We start from the raw sequence: 18,597 nt of genomic DNA on the forward strand, positions 1-18,597 counted from the left end.
CTGCTTCCTTAAATTCCACTATGCTGTGAAATTGCTCCTGATGCAAGCGAGCCTTCGAAAAACAAGGTGATATCTTTTTATCTTTGGTGCATATGGTAGACTAGACTTTTATCTAGTAGGTAAACCCCTCTGTGTTCTGGGAGGGTCCACTATTTTAGAACAGATTTTTCTCTTTCCTCCTTCTCAGTTGACCACATCACTGACTTATTAGTGAAAAGAGGCAAGGCAGAGGGAGTGTCTTGTGTCAACTGGACAAGTTAATTTAGAAGGCTTTGCCAATCCTTTATGGCAGGTAGACTGTAGGAAGTTGCATAAGACCTTTTAGTTTCATAAAAATTTTTTGCATGACTTCTTCATCTTTCAAATACTGGACAGGCAAATTCTTTGAGACTTTTCATGAATGAGGGATAAAGTTACAGTTTTTGATAAAATCAAACTTACACAATGTTCTGTATTTTAAAGAAGGAAAAGATAAAAAATCCACTTCCACTTTCCTAGGTTACGTTATCACAGAGCATACAAGCTGTAGCCGAGGGTGTCATGTACGTTTCTGCCTTCTTTCTCACTACCGCTCCCAAGGCCATGGATAAAAAGTTTCTATCACCCTTGATATTTCAATTGTGAATATAAACTGGGAAATGGGAGGTAGAATAGCAGGGTCACCTAATAATAGGTTATTGTAGTGTGTTGGATATGGTCATCTTAGTTACTGTGTCTGCTAAAAAGAAATGGGAGATGAGTAACATGGCTAAGGACAGTGTGAGGGGTCACAGAAGCAGGGGTCAGTGGTTAAGCAAAGGTCAGAAAAGTTTCCATGTGCTCATGGTTCAACAAGCAGTTTTGGAGGCTGCGACAGGGTAGTTGCAGTTTATATTTACATCACTTGCTTTGGTTCTTTTAAACAGTTATCAATGAGACATTATTTATATATAAATGCTTTGGTTATTCACCATCTTGTTTGTTTATCTGTTTACAGTTCTCACCACTTTTTAAATCATGAACTGTATCATTGTTAATCTGTGCTTGGCCTGACTGCAGGCACGTGCTTTAGGTGTTTAGCTGTGACAGCCTTGTGACAATGCTTTTAAGGAGTGCAAAACAGTTGTTCAGGAACAAATGTTTTTTTAAAAAAAAAAAAAAAAAAAGTTGTGGGTTTCACTTCTGTAACAAAAAAACAGATTACGTGATTTTTGCAAACTGGCGGCATTTCCAGGGATTCAGATGATCCCAGTGGGGCTGGCGTGGAACATAAAGCATGTTGCTAACGTTAACTCTGACAGACGGAGACTTTCAGCACTATCCTCACTCCTCTGACTGTTCATTTTACTCAAGTGTTACTTGTTCCTGTAAACACAGAGCAAATGTGTTGTTATCTGCAAAAGGATGCTTGGTTTGATGGGAAGAAAAAATATGAATGTTTTAAGCATCCTAAAAAAGTTCTTTGGGACATGGAAACCTGGAGCTGTTGAGGCTAGAAGATCAGAGTAATTCAGTTAAAAAGGTAGAGTCAATGCATTCAGAGGGGTTGAGTGACAGGGTATGGTGCAGAGAAAAGGAAAAAAAAGATGCAGTCTGAACAGGAGACTGGGAACCTCATCCACCTTTGAGCAAGCTGCTGTCCCCTGGCTTCTGCAATAGTACAACAGAGATAATACTGACAGATCATTTTACAGGGAGACATAAGAATGTAAATAGGTTGTAAAGCCTTTTTCAGATTGAAGACGTTCTACTTGGAAGATAGTATTTTCCTTTTTTTGATCACCTAGAAAACTAACATACAATTAGCTGTTTGTCTTGTTAGGTTTCCGAGTCATCTTTCTTCCCCATATAGATATTTTTTGTTTGACTATTATTTGCTATATGCAGTGAAATCCATAATCTTAACTATGACATATACATAAAATAACTTATTTACTGCAAGTACTTTAAAGACTGCAATGTTAAAATGTGATTATATTTTACCAATTGGAGATGATAATGGAGAAGTGGGCAAGTGAAGTATTACATTAATAATATCATATCATTCATTAGATGCTGACATGTTTTCTGTCCACGCAAATTTTTCCTTACACACTCTTTCCCATAGACCTGATTACTGTCTAGATAAAAAAAAACAAAACAAAACAATGTAAAACGCTAGTTTAGCTGAAATTTAACATCTGGAAAAGGCATCTGCATATCAGATGATATATGACGAGCAGATTCCTTCTGGAGGCTCTTCAAGATTTATGCAAGGAAATAAGTAGATCAAGGAAGAAGAATGGAAGCACATTTAGTGTTGTCAGTTTGTCATCTAGTTTTCTGCATTCGTACTTTCAGCTTTTGCGAAGTTACTTTTATATAATTTAATGTTATTTAAAAATATCCTAAGCACCGTCCTCATATTATGTGAAATGAAGGCAGTCAGAGCCATTAGCCTTGCCTAAAACTGTACACAGACTCCTTTCGCCACTCTCTGTCATGAACTTTCACATCAGAAATAAACTGATGACATTCATCCCATGGCTGACAGTCATATATTTTGACAGCTCAGGAAAAGAATGATTATTTTGGAACACTTTGAATTATCCATCTTGCAAAGAGGAGGCAGCAGTGTCAGTAAATGTGTTGTCACTCCTCTCTTCTTCCCAAATCAGTGACCACTGATTATCTTACTTAGGAGGTGGTTCAGTACCAGAGAAGCCAGAATCACTTGACTCATTTTGTCTTCAGAAAGCTGAGGCAGTTTTGGTTTTGTACTTCATGAGTTCAAAGGCATAAACCTACTAACACTTATTTTTTTTTGTCTAGAATAAGCTAATTTTGGTAGGTAGGGATGTGGCATTTCCATTTCAAAGTATATTGTAGCAGCCACCACACCCTTGCTGCAGCAATCGTGTTCTGCTACCAGCATGATTGCACGACTGAGAATGTCAGCTTGCCAACTGACAGCAGTTACGGTATCATCGTGTTACATCGTACATAAAATATGATTCCACCCATTTGTTTTATAGGGTAGTATTTCTTAACCTTATTAAATTAAAAGACCATTTAAGTCAAAACCAAAAAGTTCAGGGCCATCTGATAGCGCGTTGTCACAATGGTTTTGTTTGCTGTCAAGTCAATATTGGCTTAAACTTTGAATTCTTGTTAATAACTTTCATGTCCTCTCATTGTTTATCTCTCTTTGCATAGAGTTGAGAAACAGTGTTACAGGGGTTGGTTGGGCAAAGAAAACCTTTTTTATCCTTAAAGAAAAGAGCATGAAGGTTTTAGCCTTTGAGTCTGAGGAATTACGGACAATAAGCCACACGGAACTGTGTATTTGTAGCTACTGTGGTTACAGCTAGAATTAAATTGGCTGCTAGGAGCTCAAAATAAAAAGAAAACAAAATAACTCTTGCAGGTTTTACATTCCTCTCTTTCCCATCTAGGCTTACTGTTGCATCCTCATGGGGTCAATGAGTGCTCCTACATATATGGAAACTCCCAAGTCTCCATAGACTTGTGTGCTAGATAAACAGTAGGAGCTAAGAGATCTGTGTTGGATATCAAACTGCCCCCTTTTCAATTTGCTTGGTTTTCTTTCTGTTGATGAATCACACATATATGAAAGGATGTTTCTTTTAATGTAGGTATTATTGGGAAGAAAGCTGGTGGTGCAGGAACAACAGGATTTTACTGTGGCTTGTGTGTATAGTGGTAAATAAATAGCTGCTGCTTAAAATCTTGGAGGGCTTGATGCAAGCAAGCTGATGCAAGATGCATCAACTATTTCAGCCTTTGCTATTAGCAGAGGTTAAGACACATCTCTGTGATGTTACGCGGTTGTCGACCCAGCAGTCGTTCGTTCTCTGTTCCTGACCTTTCTGCCTCAGCGTGAAAGTGAGGCCCGTGCATCTGAGCTCCAGGGTTCCCTTTCTCCTTGGAAAAGAGGCAGCGTCATACCAGCATCAGGATCTGGAAATAGCTGTGAAGAGCTGCTGTTCGGTGTCAGGTGCAGAACTAAGAATTTTGGAAAGTTCGTTGCTTAAGTCCTTAAATAAGAGAGGTTTCAGGTTCTGTTTGTAGTGCATTCTTATCTGGTAAATTGTAGTTTCTTTTATTGTTTGAATGATTCATCTCTGCTTATTTATCATGACTGATTAGAAGACCATTACTCAGTAATGATTTTGGCCTGCCTTCCTATTTTACTAGTACTGTCAAAACTACCCATACTTCGTTAAAGGAAGGCATTGTTGGTAATCTGAAAGATTCACAGCCCTTTCTTTGTTGTGTTTACTAAAATCAAAGGAACAGTTAAAAGTACATCAATAGAGAGACATTATTTGTGAGGCCCTTTGGGAATGCAGCTGAGAGAGATCGGTTTCAAATAGAATTTTATTTGGCTGCTTCCTTCTCAGAGCGAGCTAAACTTCTGATGAGCCGTATTAATTGTTAGGTCTGGGTCCAAGTAATGCAGAAGGCCTTGGCATCACTAGGTCTTAAATGGGACAGGTTGCACAACAAGGTTATGGATATATGTCCTTTGACAGGAGCAGGGCTAAAGCAGTGAGGTTTTAAACTGGCTGTAATTTCACACCAGGTCATTGGCAGATGGAGAGGGAATTAGTAAGAATTACAAGCTCAATTGTGCTTAAAAAGATTCCTCAGTGACTACCCTCCTTCTCCAAAAGTTACAGTCTTGTTGAAAGTTTTATCTTCCCTCTCTGAGGTAGAAGAGACATAATATCAATAGGCAGGATGCTTTCGTTTGGACGGCAGTCCCTGAGCTTAAATCACTGTTGTCTTCATGTCATCCAGAAAGCAAAAATAAAACCATCGTTAGCTGCTGAAAACTTTCTTAATAAAAAAAGAAGAAATGGGATTTTAAAATTACTATTTTTATTATGTTCAAAAAATATTAATACAGCATAATCTGATTGGAATGTAGTTTTTGTCCTGAAAACACCGCAGACTTAATGCTAAGATTTGCTGCAATGCAAAGATGTTATTGCAAAATTGTTTATGCTGCCAGCTTCAGTGCTTCCCTTCTCTTCACATGGGAAAAGACATGGGAAGACTGCTTTAGTCATTGTTTGTGGCTGCCTTTCCCAACTTACTGCAAAATGCAACATGCGTAAACAGGTTTTGCCCCTTCCTCAAGTAGGTGGTAGTGTCTAAGCCATTCATGCGGTTTGGGGGAGAGGGAAATTTTACACATCTGCATCTTATTCTTGAAACATTTTTCTTTGCATGTTGACTGTGGAAACTCCACTCAAACAAAAGGTAGGACTGGCTTGTTGCTGTATGTGATCTGGGAGAAAAGGTGGCAGTTGAACTGAGAACTAATTCTTCAGTTGATCTAGTAGTTTTATTTTAGTCGAGTTGTATCAGTTTTCTGTGTTTCAATTTCCACAGCTGAGAAATGGGACTAATGAATTTGTACCTTGCATTAAAATTTCTGGAATATTTAGAAGTCCGCCCCCCCCCCCCAAAAAAAGGGGGAAAAAAAAAGAACTATTAGCCTGGGAAATTGAACAGAATACTTAAAAGTTACTGTGCTGTTACGGGGAGACACTATAAAGCAATATTAAGCTTTTATTTTAAGTACAGTTATTGTATATTTAATGGCAATGGCCTCGAATACAAATATTCTAACAAGGCTGTCCTACTTAGGTTGAAGATTTGTCTGTAGTTTCATCATAATATAAGGACTACAGACTTTGAAGCTTTTTTGAGGTGATACTGAGCAGTCCTGTTTCTTTTACATTTCTCTGGAAAATATAATTCTTTGTGTTGTGTAGAAATAGTATGGACAGGGAAAGAATAGAGAGAGGAGTTGATGGATTTGACAATGAATGGTAGCCTTCCAAATGTCCTAGCAAAAAAAAATCAGAGAAGCATTGTGTTGCACATCTGCTGTCTGCATTTTCACATTTTTATGTTTCAAGTTTAACAGGTGCAGATTTTGCAGATTTCTGAGCCTGTTTAACCATTGGTGCTTTAAACTAAAGGCAGATGGGTAAGCTAAGCTGTTCCTAGTATGCTTTGAGCTAGATGTTTTTTCAAATACCATTGCAGTGCTACCCACAGATACTGTCCCTGCAGTCTTTGTGCTGCTGCTCTGAGGAGTTTGACCATTTAAAGCTGTGTAATGCAGCAGGCTGAGGCCTGGAGCTGTGGGTTTTCACGTGCTGGCGTTGAGAGTGAAGAGTGGAAAACGCATGTGTTGCTTGCTCTGTCCCAGTAAATCACCAGCTGACAAACTGCTAATCTGCCATCCATGGATTCTTGGTGAATTGGAGCATTAGACAGAAGCTGTTGAAAGGGCAAGTCTTCGCAGAGTCTAAGGAAGGTCTGAAAGGCTGCAGTATTCTGCTCTCGTGCTCCTGATAAAGTGAGAATAACACCTAGCTAGGTCAGCAGGCTGTTAGTATACTAACAGCCAGTTCTTGCATTTGCCAGACTGATAGAAATATGAAAGTATTTTTCACTCTGGTAGACCCCCTTATCTAGTGATCTTCATACCACAATACATGTACTGTTAAATTACAAATGCCCCTGTGATGGAGAGGGTAGATTGCTCTGTAGGAGGAAAGCAAGCTGGATATTCAGAAGGCTTTAACTGTTAGATTGCGTGTGTACTATTGCTTTGTGAATGCTTATTTTAGCACACGATCTAACAACTTATGTATGAGGCTTATTAAAAGCATGAGCATTTGTGCTACACATACGCCCAAGTGCACGCTGTTGAACAAATGAAACTTGCTCTTGAGGATCAGTGTCTCTCAGTGAATTGCTTATGGTCAGGCAATGAATCTGGCTGAGCCAGGAGGAGATTGGAGAACTCCTGATTTGGTGCCAGCTGCACTACCTGCTACCCCTTTTTTTACCCTCTCCTACCTAAAAGGTCCTGTGTCCAAGGGGAAAGTGAACAACAGAGAAACCGAAGCAATAAAAAGAGAAATAACAAATCAGATCTGTTTGGATACTAATATATCTGAATAATGCCTTAAGATGCAGGGTATGAGTGGCAGCTATATCTTAAATGCATTTTCTTTATTATTTCTAGATACTACCAAATTACGTTTGAAAATGAAGACCTGTGAAACTATTTCTCCCTTGTACTAAACTCTTTGTTGAAGAACTAAGCCCATATTTTGGCACAGTGATATGTTTCCATGGAAATATAGGGATATTTCCAGTACGGGATTATGATTCCTGGTGGGCTGTATCCGAGAGGTGAATTGCGAAGGCCACTTGCAAAGCACATAAAAATAAAAATTTTCATGTGTCAAGGAAATCATAAAAAAAGGCTAATTAAAGAACAGATGACTGTGTAGTCATCCTCTTTAAAATATTATTTCAGTGCAAACGAATGTTATGCCAACTATTAAAATAGACAAACCAAAGTTTCCTTAAAATGCAGAGTCTGTCTGAATCGCTTCTTTCAACATGCAAAATCTGACCTCAGTGCTGTTGTTGTTACCTCAAGCCATGCATTTTTATGCAGTGGGAGAAATCTTTCCAACGTTAAGGACTGTTTTGCCAGCCACTGACTCTGAGGCATATCCAAACAGCCCAAATCTTTGTTATATCGAAGGCAAACAAAATGCAGCAGCAGACAGCTAAAAATATCTAGAATTTACCAGTGAGAGCACTAATAAGCCTGCTTTGGGAAGAGTTAAAGCTGATGATACTGACAACACTTTTTTTTTTTTTTTTGGTGTTAAACAAGTAGAAGTGCAGTGCTGAAAACAACCTAGAGTGTAGACATTCAGCAGTGCAGAGCCAAACTGAACATACAGTGCTGTGTCAGTCCTTGAAGCAACAACAAATCCTGCCTTTACAGATCCTTTTAGCGTGCTGAGTAGGAGAATTAGAGCTGATGCGGTTCCAGGTTAGAGGCTTTAGAGCCGAAAGCTGTGCTGTGCACTTGGGGGATGTTTGCAGGAGCATTAGAGGCGAGGAATTTTCCATCGCTCTTAGGTTGCAGAGTGGGTGCATAGCCACTGTGTGGGCACTGCTGCAGCTGGGCACTGCAGAGTCTTTGTTCTTCTGTAAGGTATGTGTTGGTCACCACAAGGAAACTTGCTCTTTCCCGGTATGAAGTACTGGCAGAAAAGGGAAAGCCGAAAAGCTGGGAAGCCCCTGAAGCTCAGATACGCAGGGCCCAAAAGATTAAACCGTCTGATGATTATTCGCTCTTGCCTTGCTTCCTGCTATCAGAGCTACTGTCAAAAACATATGAGGCTGCAAGAGGCTTATTGCAAGATCTGGCTGTTCATGCACTACAGAAAAACTTGTATGTTCAGCATATGAAAATGTCCTGGGACACACCTGAAGGTTTTATCAAGGTCCTGTTCGCTGATGACTACAAACATCTAACTTCTAATGAAATAGGTGCAATTAAGCATTGAAGTGTGTTTAAAGCTGAACTTTCTCTTACAACAAGACAGTTTTGTGTTTGAAAACACAAAACTGTTAAAAATGGTTTACACAAAACTGTTAAAAGAAAAAAAGGAAAAAAAAAAAAAACTATGATCAATACCTCAGCAGTTTCTTCTCATTTCAGAATGAAAAAGTGAGTGAATTCATGGGACAAAACATGCTGTTGTAACCCATTTTGTTTGTTCCATGTTATAAAAATCTCTATTTAAGTATAGGCTGAAATATTACAAGTCTGCTTTGCATAACACAGTGTAGTTTTATTTGTGGTCTAGTGGTTAAAATCGAAAAGCAGGAGTCAAGAGGACTGGGTTCTATTCCTGGCTGTTTTTCAATTTGTTTTGACCTTAGACAAATCTCTTATGGTCATAGTTCAGCAAAGTTCATAAACAATCGGCAATTCAGTGATTCACCACACTCCTAATTTTAAACATATGATTTGTCCCATGGGTTTCGTTTGGGCTGTACTTGTGGTTACGATTAGGCACCTTTACCGCTTGGTTAAATTGAAGGCCTACACCCAACAGAATAAGGTCCTGAGTTTGTTCTGAGGCATTGAGGCCCCAGGTCAGTATGGCACAAGTATGTGTGACTCCATTGAACCCAGTGAGACGCAGAGGTAGGCACGTCTACCTCACAGACTAGACAGGGCAAAGATTATTGAAACCAGTGCTGTACACCACCAGGGCTCTATAAAGGAATGTCTTGGCTTCCAAAGGTTCAGAACATCATCCAGCTTCTGTAGGACCTGTGGATGCTTGGTGCTTCTTAAAATCCCACCTCCACAGGAGCCTAAGTGTGGATGCTGGCTTGATGGGTCTTTGGCAAGAGAAATGCGTAGGAAGAGGAGCTGGAGGTTTGTGCTTTTCTCCGTTTCTGGGACTGTCAAACCACATGATTTGCTGAGTGTATTTGTATGGAAGCTACCTTGATGCAGATACCTCCTTGGGGGTTCAGACTCTCTTAGAGAAGAATAAAACTCTCTCTTCTGCCATGTTTCCACTGCAAACATGGCCACGTTCTGCCAGGCTGCACAACTTGCAGGTGAATCCAGGCTCCTGTTAGAGCTGACTGAAAACAAAAATGGAGAGTAGTCTGGCTTTGCTGTCAATACTGGAAGGGTGGGAACACCTAAGTGGTAAAAATTGAATGTGACGTTTGGGATTACTTCCCATATGAACAATGAGTTATTTTAACATAGAGAGGAATGCAGCTTAAAACATTATGCTTTCTCTTTCATTATATTTCTCTAATAGTGCCTGACAGCATGTGCCCTGTTTAGAAAAGACCCTATAACACAGAAACACGGAAGTCGTTAGCATCCTAGAGCATAAGTCCTAGTTTTATCTAATTATGTATGAAAACTGGCATTGCTTATTGAGAGGGGGTATTATATATAAAGGTAACACAGCGTTCTTTGTTATCTGGTTACTTCTGAGGAGTTTCAGACCTCTGGGCTCATGGCTGATTTCAATCACCTTGAAAAGCTTTCTTCAAACTATGGCAGTATGTGAAATGCCTGCCCAGTGCTTACTAGTATGTTTAACTGGTATTGTTCTTGCAGTGGGATGTATTTTTTAATTAAGTCCAGTGCCTCAGATGCCTCTGGGGCTGGTCATGCTATGTTTTCTTCTGGATCCTCATCTGAAGTTGCAGGTTGGGGTGATTGGAAGTGCTAGGGAATGGACATTTGGTGCTTCTGTAAAATAATCAGCGGACTGGTTGCTGGTGGAGAGGTGACTGTGTCACAGATGTCACAGCGGTAGTTGGCACTAACTGCCGAACTTCCGGACTGCAGAGAAGATGTTGACAGAATGGAGAACTGGGGATAGATTTACTCTTACCTGCAACACTGGTCCAAGATCTCATTTGATAGACGTTGGTGGGGCAGGATTTATAAATATTTGTACTGTCACAGGGGTTAGGATTGTAAAGGGGATCTTAATTCTCAAGGCTTTAACTAAGCACTTTTCATCAGCACAACATTGATATATGTATTTCTGCACCGTAAATGTGCTTGCATTATTTATTTGTGGTGCAATTCAAAGTATGGATCAGCATTTAAAATCTGCACTTTGGATCTTACTCTCTAAGTGAGGTATATGTAATTTCAGAAATGCATTTGTACAAGCTTAATTATGCATGTTGTGCTTGATGAGTGTATAAATCTGGTTACTAGGTACCCACCTGTCCATATATGTCCCTAGCTGCCTGATTTGCATGCCTGAATCTCTAGGGACTAAGCAGCAGCTGAAATAACCTGTTTCTAGTTATTTCACTTTCAGTTCTTCAGGACTTAACACAGGCAATTGGGCTGTGTTTCCTGTGCTTCAGAGAAATGAGTAAATCCCTTATATTATCAGTCCACCTTTTGGCTCATCTGTCTTCATGTGATCTCTGAAGAACCCAGATAGTGGGTAAAATTTCCGAAGACTGAATGTTTTTTAAGCTTTTTGTAAGCTTTCTGAAGAGCATCACATCTAGTTTGAGACATATGATCTTGTCTGAGCACCTGTAAGTCAGAAGACATACTGTATTCTGCCAACCAAAACAATTTGGGTAGACTGAAGCATTTCAATTCTCAAGAGCCTCTGACACGCCAGGGCCAGGGATGGGGAAAGCCACAGTGCTGACAGTGCTCTCAGCACCTGCAAGGGCAAGGAGGCGATCTGGTATGTGCCCAAGTGATGTGAGGAGGCAGACCGTGTCCCATCTGCAGGAGGCACCTGCTCCCGCAAAGTCTCTTGCTTGTGTGAGGGGATTTCTGAGAGCACTGTGAGTAGTTTTCACTGGGGCTGCTCTCACTTCCCTTCTGGGGAGCTGTGGAGTAGCCGAAGGAAAGAAAGGTGAGGGACTGACTCACAGAAGGCATTAAATGAAGAGCTCCTTCATGAGATGCTGGGGTATCCCAGGAGAGCAAGCTGGAGAAAGAGGGTGACAAATGGGAACAAACTGGAGGTAGGGATAAATGAGAGTTCAGGTCATCATTTAGTAATCCTTGCCCTACCTCTTTTCTTGCAGGAGCTGCTCCCTCAGCAGGTCCCTGTTGTTGTTACTGCAGCGGTCCCCCAGTACACCTTTCTCTTCCTAACCCATGGATACTGGCAATGAGGATCTGCTCCCTTAGAGCTGTCGCAGTGGTGTGGGAAATCAGTGCATTGTCACTGTTCTCATTCCAGTGCTTTCACTAGCCCTAAATCCATAGTAGTTGGAATGATTAGACAAAACTGATTTGCAGGTGTGCAGTTTGGGACAGTGAGTACTTGTCTTGGAGTGGCACAGCTGAAGCAGTATAAAAGTAAATGGTGGTTATACCTTTTAGCTTCTGCTTTTCTCCTATGATCTATGACCAGCTTGTAAGAAGTGTCGACAAACCCTGGAAGAAACAAGTTACCTCTTCAATGAGAAGTTGGCTTACCTCCATTTGAAATCTTTTTGTGTGCGGAAGGGGAACAAAGAAAGGAGCCTGCAGCCCTTGAAGGGCTTTCTCCTTCCTGCTGCTTAAAACAGAGCAGTAAAACACACTACAGTCTTCCCCAGCCATTAATTTTGCAAGAAAACAAGGCTGTGAACAGTTATTTTCTGAGAAGTGTCCCAGTTATCTTCATGCTTTTTCTGTGGGTCTTTTTTCCAACATCATTCCAACTCATTCAGCTTTGTATTTAGTGCAAATCTGATCTCAAAGTTCTATCTAATTAATCTGTACATACCTATAAGTCGCAGGTTAGATTTTTTTTTCCTCTTACCTTATGTGCTTGCAGACTTGTGCAGTACAATATGATGAACCGCTGCTGGGTTGGTCCTGGTTTATCCTGCAATGGTTTTGCGCGTAAGTGTTAAAGTATATGATTTGGCTGTGATGTGCTTCCATCAAGCTAACTTCGTGTTTCAGGCTCCTGTTGGAAGTGTGTCCTGAATGTCGGGCAAAATTTTATTCTCAGATTCGTGGAGTAGCTCCTGACTTAGTCTCTTGAGTCACTGTGCTGACACGTGCAGATGTTTTGTGGTATGAAGAAAACTGAATGCCCTGAAAGAAGCAATCTCTCACCAACTGAGGAATGGGCGATAATGGCAAAACCTCAAACTAAGCAGGAGAATCTTTCTTGAAACAGTCGTCCCGTGTCTGATGAAAACTTGAAGGGTTTGTATCACTTTAGCAATGCACTTGTAGCCTCTTCTTCCTAATTATCACTGAACTCATCTCTAAGATTGCTTTGTGGATACGAGGAAATAATTTTGCCTGCAGGATGCACGATAACCCACTGTGCCTCCTCTGTAAATCAGCTGTAAGTATATTTGGAATAGCTGCCAGGCCGGCTTCTGAGCTTACCAGAGGACAGAGCTCCAGCAGATATGCAGTCCCACATTGCACAGAGCTGTTGCAGTTTTAAAATCAGTCTGATTTTTTTCTTTAACAGGGGAGCCCAGTGTAACTCCGTCAAGACTGGAGTGACACTCTGAATCTGCATCTGCCTCATGTGAGTTAAAAACCGGGCAGCAGCATTTTGCATAAACTGGAGCCTCTGTAGAGATTTTTTTTTTTTTCCTTTTCAGGAAGGCTATAAAATTGTTACTGTATGTGTCTTGGCAGCAAAGGTAAAAACAACCACAAAAATGCATGACAATTGCATACCTTACTGCACAACCCCTGCTCATTCCAGATTGGCTTCCCTCCTAACACGTACCGTGTAAGGGAAGCCCACACTCATCACAGACCTAAAGGCTTGCAACTTTCACTTCTGTGGTACTACTTTTTAACTTCCTATCGTATAATTTTATGGCAAGTGATGATGTTAAGGGGAGGATGAAATGCTGTCGAATGGCTTTTCTGTTTTTTAAAGCTTTGGTTGTTCTCTTTCTCTCTCAATCCATGGTTACATAATCCATGAACACTGTGTACTGGTTGCCTTGAGCCACTGAAGCATTTGTTTTGGAACACAGATTATTAAAGTAACTTGCTCCTTTGGAGCTGGGGACAGTGGCAGAGATGTGGCCATCAATTAATAAGAAAGCAAAAAGAAATCAGAATAAGTGGTAACACGTGCTTCTGTTTCACTGTCATCGTGTGTGTTGGGCTGAGAGAACATACAAGGACGCACTAAAAATGAATCAGTTGTGTTTTTGTGGCTGTGCATATTTCACCTGTCACACTGTCGTGGGTGCTTGGAGAGAGGGTCCTTCTCAGCTGGGTAAACAAGCTGAGCACAGGAGATGCTGCATGGCAATCATCTACATTCACAGCATCATTATGGCCTACAAATTGTCTCCAGTTGTGGTCTTGGCAGCTAGGATTTGGGAGCAGGGCTTTCCAGGAAGGTGATTATTTTTTTCATCATCCAGCTGAGCTGCAGATAAAAAGTATTGATCTGTCCTCTGCTCTTTTTCTCCATGGATGCCTGAGCTAAGCAAGATAAGAGGGAGAGACCAGCCCTGAGTACAATATTGAGATAATTTTTTTCATCTGGGAGAAATTATCTAGTAATACATATAACAGGGCAGTCTTGCTTGCTTGTGCTGTTGTACTTACTTGCAGCAGCATCAGCCTGTTCACGCTTGGTCTCAGGGAGGGGGGTCGTTTGCCTGGAAGGCTCGTGTTCCTAAAACAGGCTTTTGCCCAGCTTACAAGAAATGTCAGTGGATTGTGTCTTGTACTGATTGCTACAGTGTGTGCTGCGATGTGAAGCGCTGTCAAGATGGGCTCACTGACCTCTGGATCTCTTCCCAGTTGTGTGTCCAATGAAAGTAAAGTTTATCTTGGACAGTAACTATCACAGTAAACTGGAGAACAAAGTTTATTGTCCCTTTCTAGCCTCCAGGAGTCCCATTTCCAGTGTCTCTATTGATGTGTTAATGGGAAGGTTCTTATTTTCTAGGTATTACGGAGTGATAGAAAAAGGGGGAAGAGACTAGAAGTATGAATGAACTGGTAGCTTAATTTTATTCAGAGATATCGGGGAAACAAAATCCAGAGGTTGAGAGGTAAAGGGGAAAAATACCCTGCAAAAGGAAAATTCAGATTAACTATGTGGCAGTTATCACCTCACAGAGACTTGTAATGCTGAAGACTGAGACAAACATCTGTTCTTCAGCCTTTCTCTTACTGGCCTTTCAGCTTGTTTCCGTAGGCTCGAAGAGTTAAAATGAGATCTGTAGTGATGAATCTAAGATTGGGAGAGAAGTGCAGCAGGGCAGATGTTGAGTGAGAGCATTTTGTGAGCAGTTGGGCACACATCCTACCACAGCCTTTCTGTGGTGAGCATTAACAAGATGTGCAGGTTATTTGACAGAAAGTCCTATAGCTTCCCTGGAAACATTTCTACTGGGATTGTTTGTGAACTGCTTCCATTTGTATAGAGGAGGTACCAAGATGTTCCTTCAGATTTTGCATACCTGGGCAGAACCACTGTGGTGGCTGAGTTCAGAAAGAGCAGGGATTTCTGGAAGAAATATTTTGTTGGGGAGTGATATGTTGTGGATGAATTAGCAACCTGGTCATATTCCCTAAGAGACTAATGAGAAGTAATACAGCAGTTTCATGGACAGAGTTGGTACCTGGAGGCTGATTCAAATAAGGGAGAGCTTTGCACCTCCCTTGCCATCTAAGAGTACGTGCAGGAGTATTTATTCCTCTTTTCCCTGGGAAGTGCCTTTACTCTCCTGCATCAAAGGAATTCTTTTTTTCCAGATAATGGTCTGGTGTCACTCTCACAATGTTGTTCATCACCTAACTGCCTTTTGCTCCCTCAAACTCTAGCTCACTCCCCAGGATTGCCTTGCAGTCATTGCTTTCTTTGTTAACTGTAGCTCTTGGTCACTTACTCCTATCTACGATGGAAAAGGTTACGTGCATCAAATATTGTACAATGTTGTTGATGTTTGCCACTGGTATCACAATGCTCAAAGATTTTGATAACAGCTTTATTGATTTTAGTTATCTATTCAAAAATATTACAGATTTGCTTATTACATTTTTAATGGTGTTAGCCCTTTGGGGAGAAAAATTAACTCCTAGAGTTCTGGTGCTTTTTAGTTTGCAGAGGCCACTTGGGTGCCTGGGAACAGTAAGCCCTCTGCCATGGTTACTATGATCTGAGTCCTTGGGCAATTTCATTTTTTCCAAAGTCCTTACTGTTGTAATATTTCTCAGTATTTTGATATGTTTGTTCTCTCCTGTTAGACCAAGCTCTTGTATTCCACAGTATATATAATGGTAATTACCCAGTTATTACAGAAAATGTGTATTAATCTGTATTATGAGTCCCATAAATGTGCTAGATATCTCTCATGGAAAAGAAGGCTGTCTTCTAAAGAGCTTCCTGTATTAATTGCACATTTATGTGTTTTACTCAGCTAAGTATGAAATTTGCAAGTGTTTAAAGCAGTTGGGCCCACTGAAATAACTTTCATCACATTCAAGAGTTATGTTTGATCTTCTTACCTCTTAGGACCAAATTTAAGACAGCAACATGCAGCAAATGTAAGGATACTGTCACAGAAATAGTGTTTTCCATCTGTCATAGAAACACAGTGATTTCCTTTTAAATGCTCATTATGTTCAAATGATCTCATTAAATAGTTACATTTCCAGTACATGGAAAGGTCATTTGCAGGAAGAAGACAGGCCTGATGATAGAAATTACTTTGTTGAACAAATCCATTTGTTTTTCATTGACCTAAGGTATATTTCACAGATAAGCAGCTCCTCTGAACAGCGGGAACAGTCAGCCTGCTGAAAGAGTAGCATTTTGATGCACAAGGATAATAGCTAACAGATTACAGTACCGTATGCTATTATTAACAAACAAATCATGTGTTAAATGATAGCTCTACCTTCAAGCTAACAGAGTTTGCAGCAAACAAACTTCCCTTAGATGAAACCTGGAGACAGTACTAAGCTTTGGGATTGTATCCAGAGCAGTAACAGTAGCATAACAGTGATGGGTTTGAAGCTTTCTAACTATGAATACGTTTGCTTCCAAAGTTGATTGGTTTCTTTACCAGCTTTGAGAAAACACAGCTAAACAAAAGCCAGTATGAGCAGGTGGAGCATGGAGCATTTGTGCATCTGCGTAACAGAACTGCAGAGAGAAGAGCTGCCGTTTGAAATACATTTTCCCTGATGCAGAGAGCTGTGATAGACAAACAGATATTTCGTGTGTTTCTCTCTGCCGCTGACATCTGAACTGCGGCTCTGCTCAGCTGCAGTCCTGGAGCAGGAGCTAACTCCACCGTGGCTCCGGGGCTGGGGAATGCAAGGCAGAGAAGGGCAGGAGCGACAAAGGGAGTGTGTGATGTGGAGGAGGGAGGAGGGCAAACGGGAGCATTACTTTTAACTGCCTTCTTGTTTAACCCCCTAGTTGTTTTCAAATTTTCTAACTGAAATCTCATCTTGGCACAGTGTATAAATCCCCTGAATACGAATCTCTTGGATTTGACCTGACCGTAGAAAGATTAGTTTCCATTGGATACCCTCATGAGCTGCTCAATTTTGTGTATGATCCTGCATTCCCTACCAGGTAAATGACTAACAGATACCAACCCAGCCTGCTCGAGGTCTTGAATATTTGTTCTGTAAAGTTCATAGGCAACACACGAGACTAGGTTTTCAGAATTTTGCCTTTGAAGCCTGTGGTTATCCACAGATTCTGGGGAAGGGAGCAGACTGCTCCGATATGTGGAGGGCCTTTGTGCACGCGAGGCCATGCCAGCAAAGAGGGGGAGTGTGGGAGAAGAGGCCTGCTGAAAACATGGTCCAAAAATAATCTTTCAAAGCAAAGACAGCAGAGACACAATTGGATTGGGGATAAAAAGCTGCTACTGTCCATGAGGCTGCTAGAATGTCTCAGAACATTTTTCTTTAATGTTTTTAAATCAAATTCTCTCCTCTGGTATTGGCAAACCAAACACATCATGGTCCCCAGTGCATAAGAGACATCCTGAAAATTAAGTTGACTGTAAATATTAAAAATGGGAACATTCCCGTTTGCTTGTCCAGATGAAGGAAATGCCGAAAGCAAAATTAATGGTGCAAAGTTACTGAATTCTTACACTTTGTCTTTTGGTAGCAGAGGTGAAAAGCAGCACATTGTTTTTTAAACAAGGCTTTTTACCTAACTCTGTTCCTTTAAGTTGTTTCCACTTGTGCCTTTGCTGGATTTAGCTTTCTTGGCTCCTTTGGAGCTTTTTTATGAAAGACTGAACCAGAGGGTCTGTTGGCTTAGTGCTCCAGTTTTCAGTTTGGCAGCCTCCTTCCTTCCCTCCTCTCAGTGTGATTTATGCCAAGACTGTTGCTGTGTGTTCCAACACCCATAACAAGAAGGTAGCCCTTCATGAACCAGTGATGAAGACTCCATCAAATCCACTGCTCTCATCCCAGGGAAGGGAAGGAAGGGATGTTTCTGTGGGAAGGCTGCTTTCTGCAGATGCAAGCTACTAGATAAGTGAGACAGAGTTTTGCCTGAGCTGGAACGTGGACTATCTGAACAATTTTGTGCAGTAGTTGCATGCCCTGTCTGGCTCTGTATATGACAGAGAGAGATGGAAAGGAAGGGAGAAATTCCCTTATCCCAACTCGCTCTTCCGTGCAGCCCAGCAAGGCACAGCGAACTACAAACACAGGTGTCAAATTCTCGACCCCATTTAAGAGGTCCATGTCTGCCCTGGTAAATGTATAGCTAAGCTTCTGCTGAGTTAAATGGTTCTGTTTTCAAGTCTATAGAGAGCAGGCCAGTTGTACCTTTTAACCTGGCAATACAGGTCTTTTTACCTGTGGCCAAGAAATAAGTACAATAAGGACCCTGTCAGCATAATAACAGCAACTCTATTCTGACATCCCCATGCAAGTAAAGAAGCTGATTTGGAAAGGTCTGCTATTAAAATGGTCAGTGCTTAATAGGCTCACTTCTTCATATCCTAAATCACTTTTTTAACAGGGGCCTGGTGTTTGATACCCACTATGGAAACCTTTTGAAAGTTGATGCCTATGGGAACCTCCTAGTTTGTGCACATGGCTTTAATTTCCTCAGAGGGTGAGTGTTGACTCTTGGCTGTTCTTTTTGATTTCGTATGCTTTTTTGTGTCACTGATCCTCAGGGATCGTTATATGAGGAGTCATGGGGACTCCACGAACAACAGATGCCGTATTGGTTTTCCTACAGATCTAGGACTTACTGGGGATGCAGTGAGTGT

At 41.0% G+C, this 18,597-nt stretch overlaps 1 protein-coding gene across 6 annotated transcripts in view; it reads left to right on the forward strand.

Annotated features, from left to right (window-relative positions):
- NT5C2 (5'-nucleotidase, cytosolic II) overlaps positions 1–18,597 on the forward strand; it is a 63,411-nt gene that overhangs the window by 32,927 nt on the left and 11,887 nt on the right. For all 6 annotated transcript variants that reach the window (XM_062580750.1, XM_062580752.1, XM_062580751.1 and 3 more), the window contains 2 exons: positions 16,808–16,925; positions 18,342–18,437. In XM_062580750.1, the coding sequence (XP_062436734.1) occupies positions 16,808–16,925; positions 18,342–18,437 (214 nt within the window). The remainder of the gene's footprint in view (positions 1–16,807; positions 16,926–18,341; positions 18,438–18,597) is intronic.

The sequence above is a fragment of the Rhea pennata genome, chromosome 7 (genome assembly GCF_028389875.1).
Source record: "Rhea pennata isolate bPtePen1 chromosome 7, bPtePen1.pri, whole genome shotgun sequence".
Taxonomy (NCBI): domain Eukaryota; kingdom Metazoa; phylum Chordata; class Aves; order Rheiformes; family Rheidae; genus Rhea; species Rhea pennata.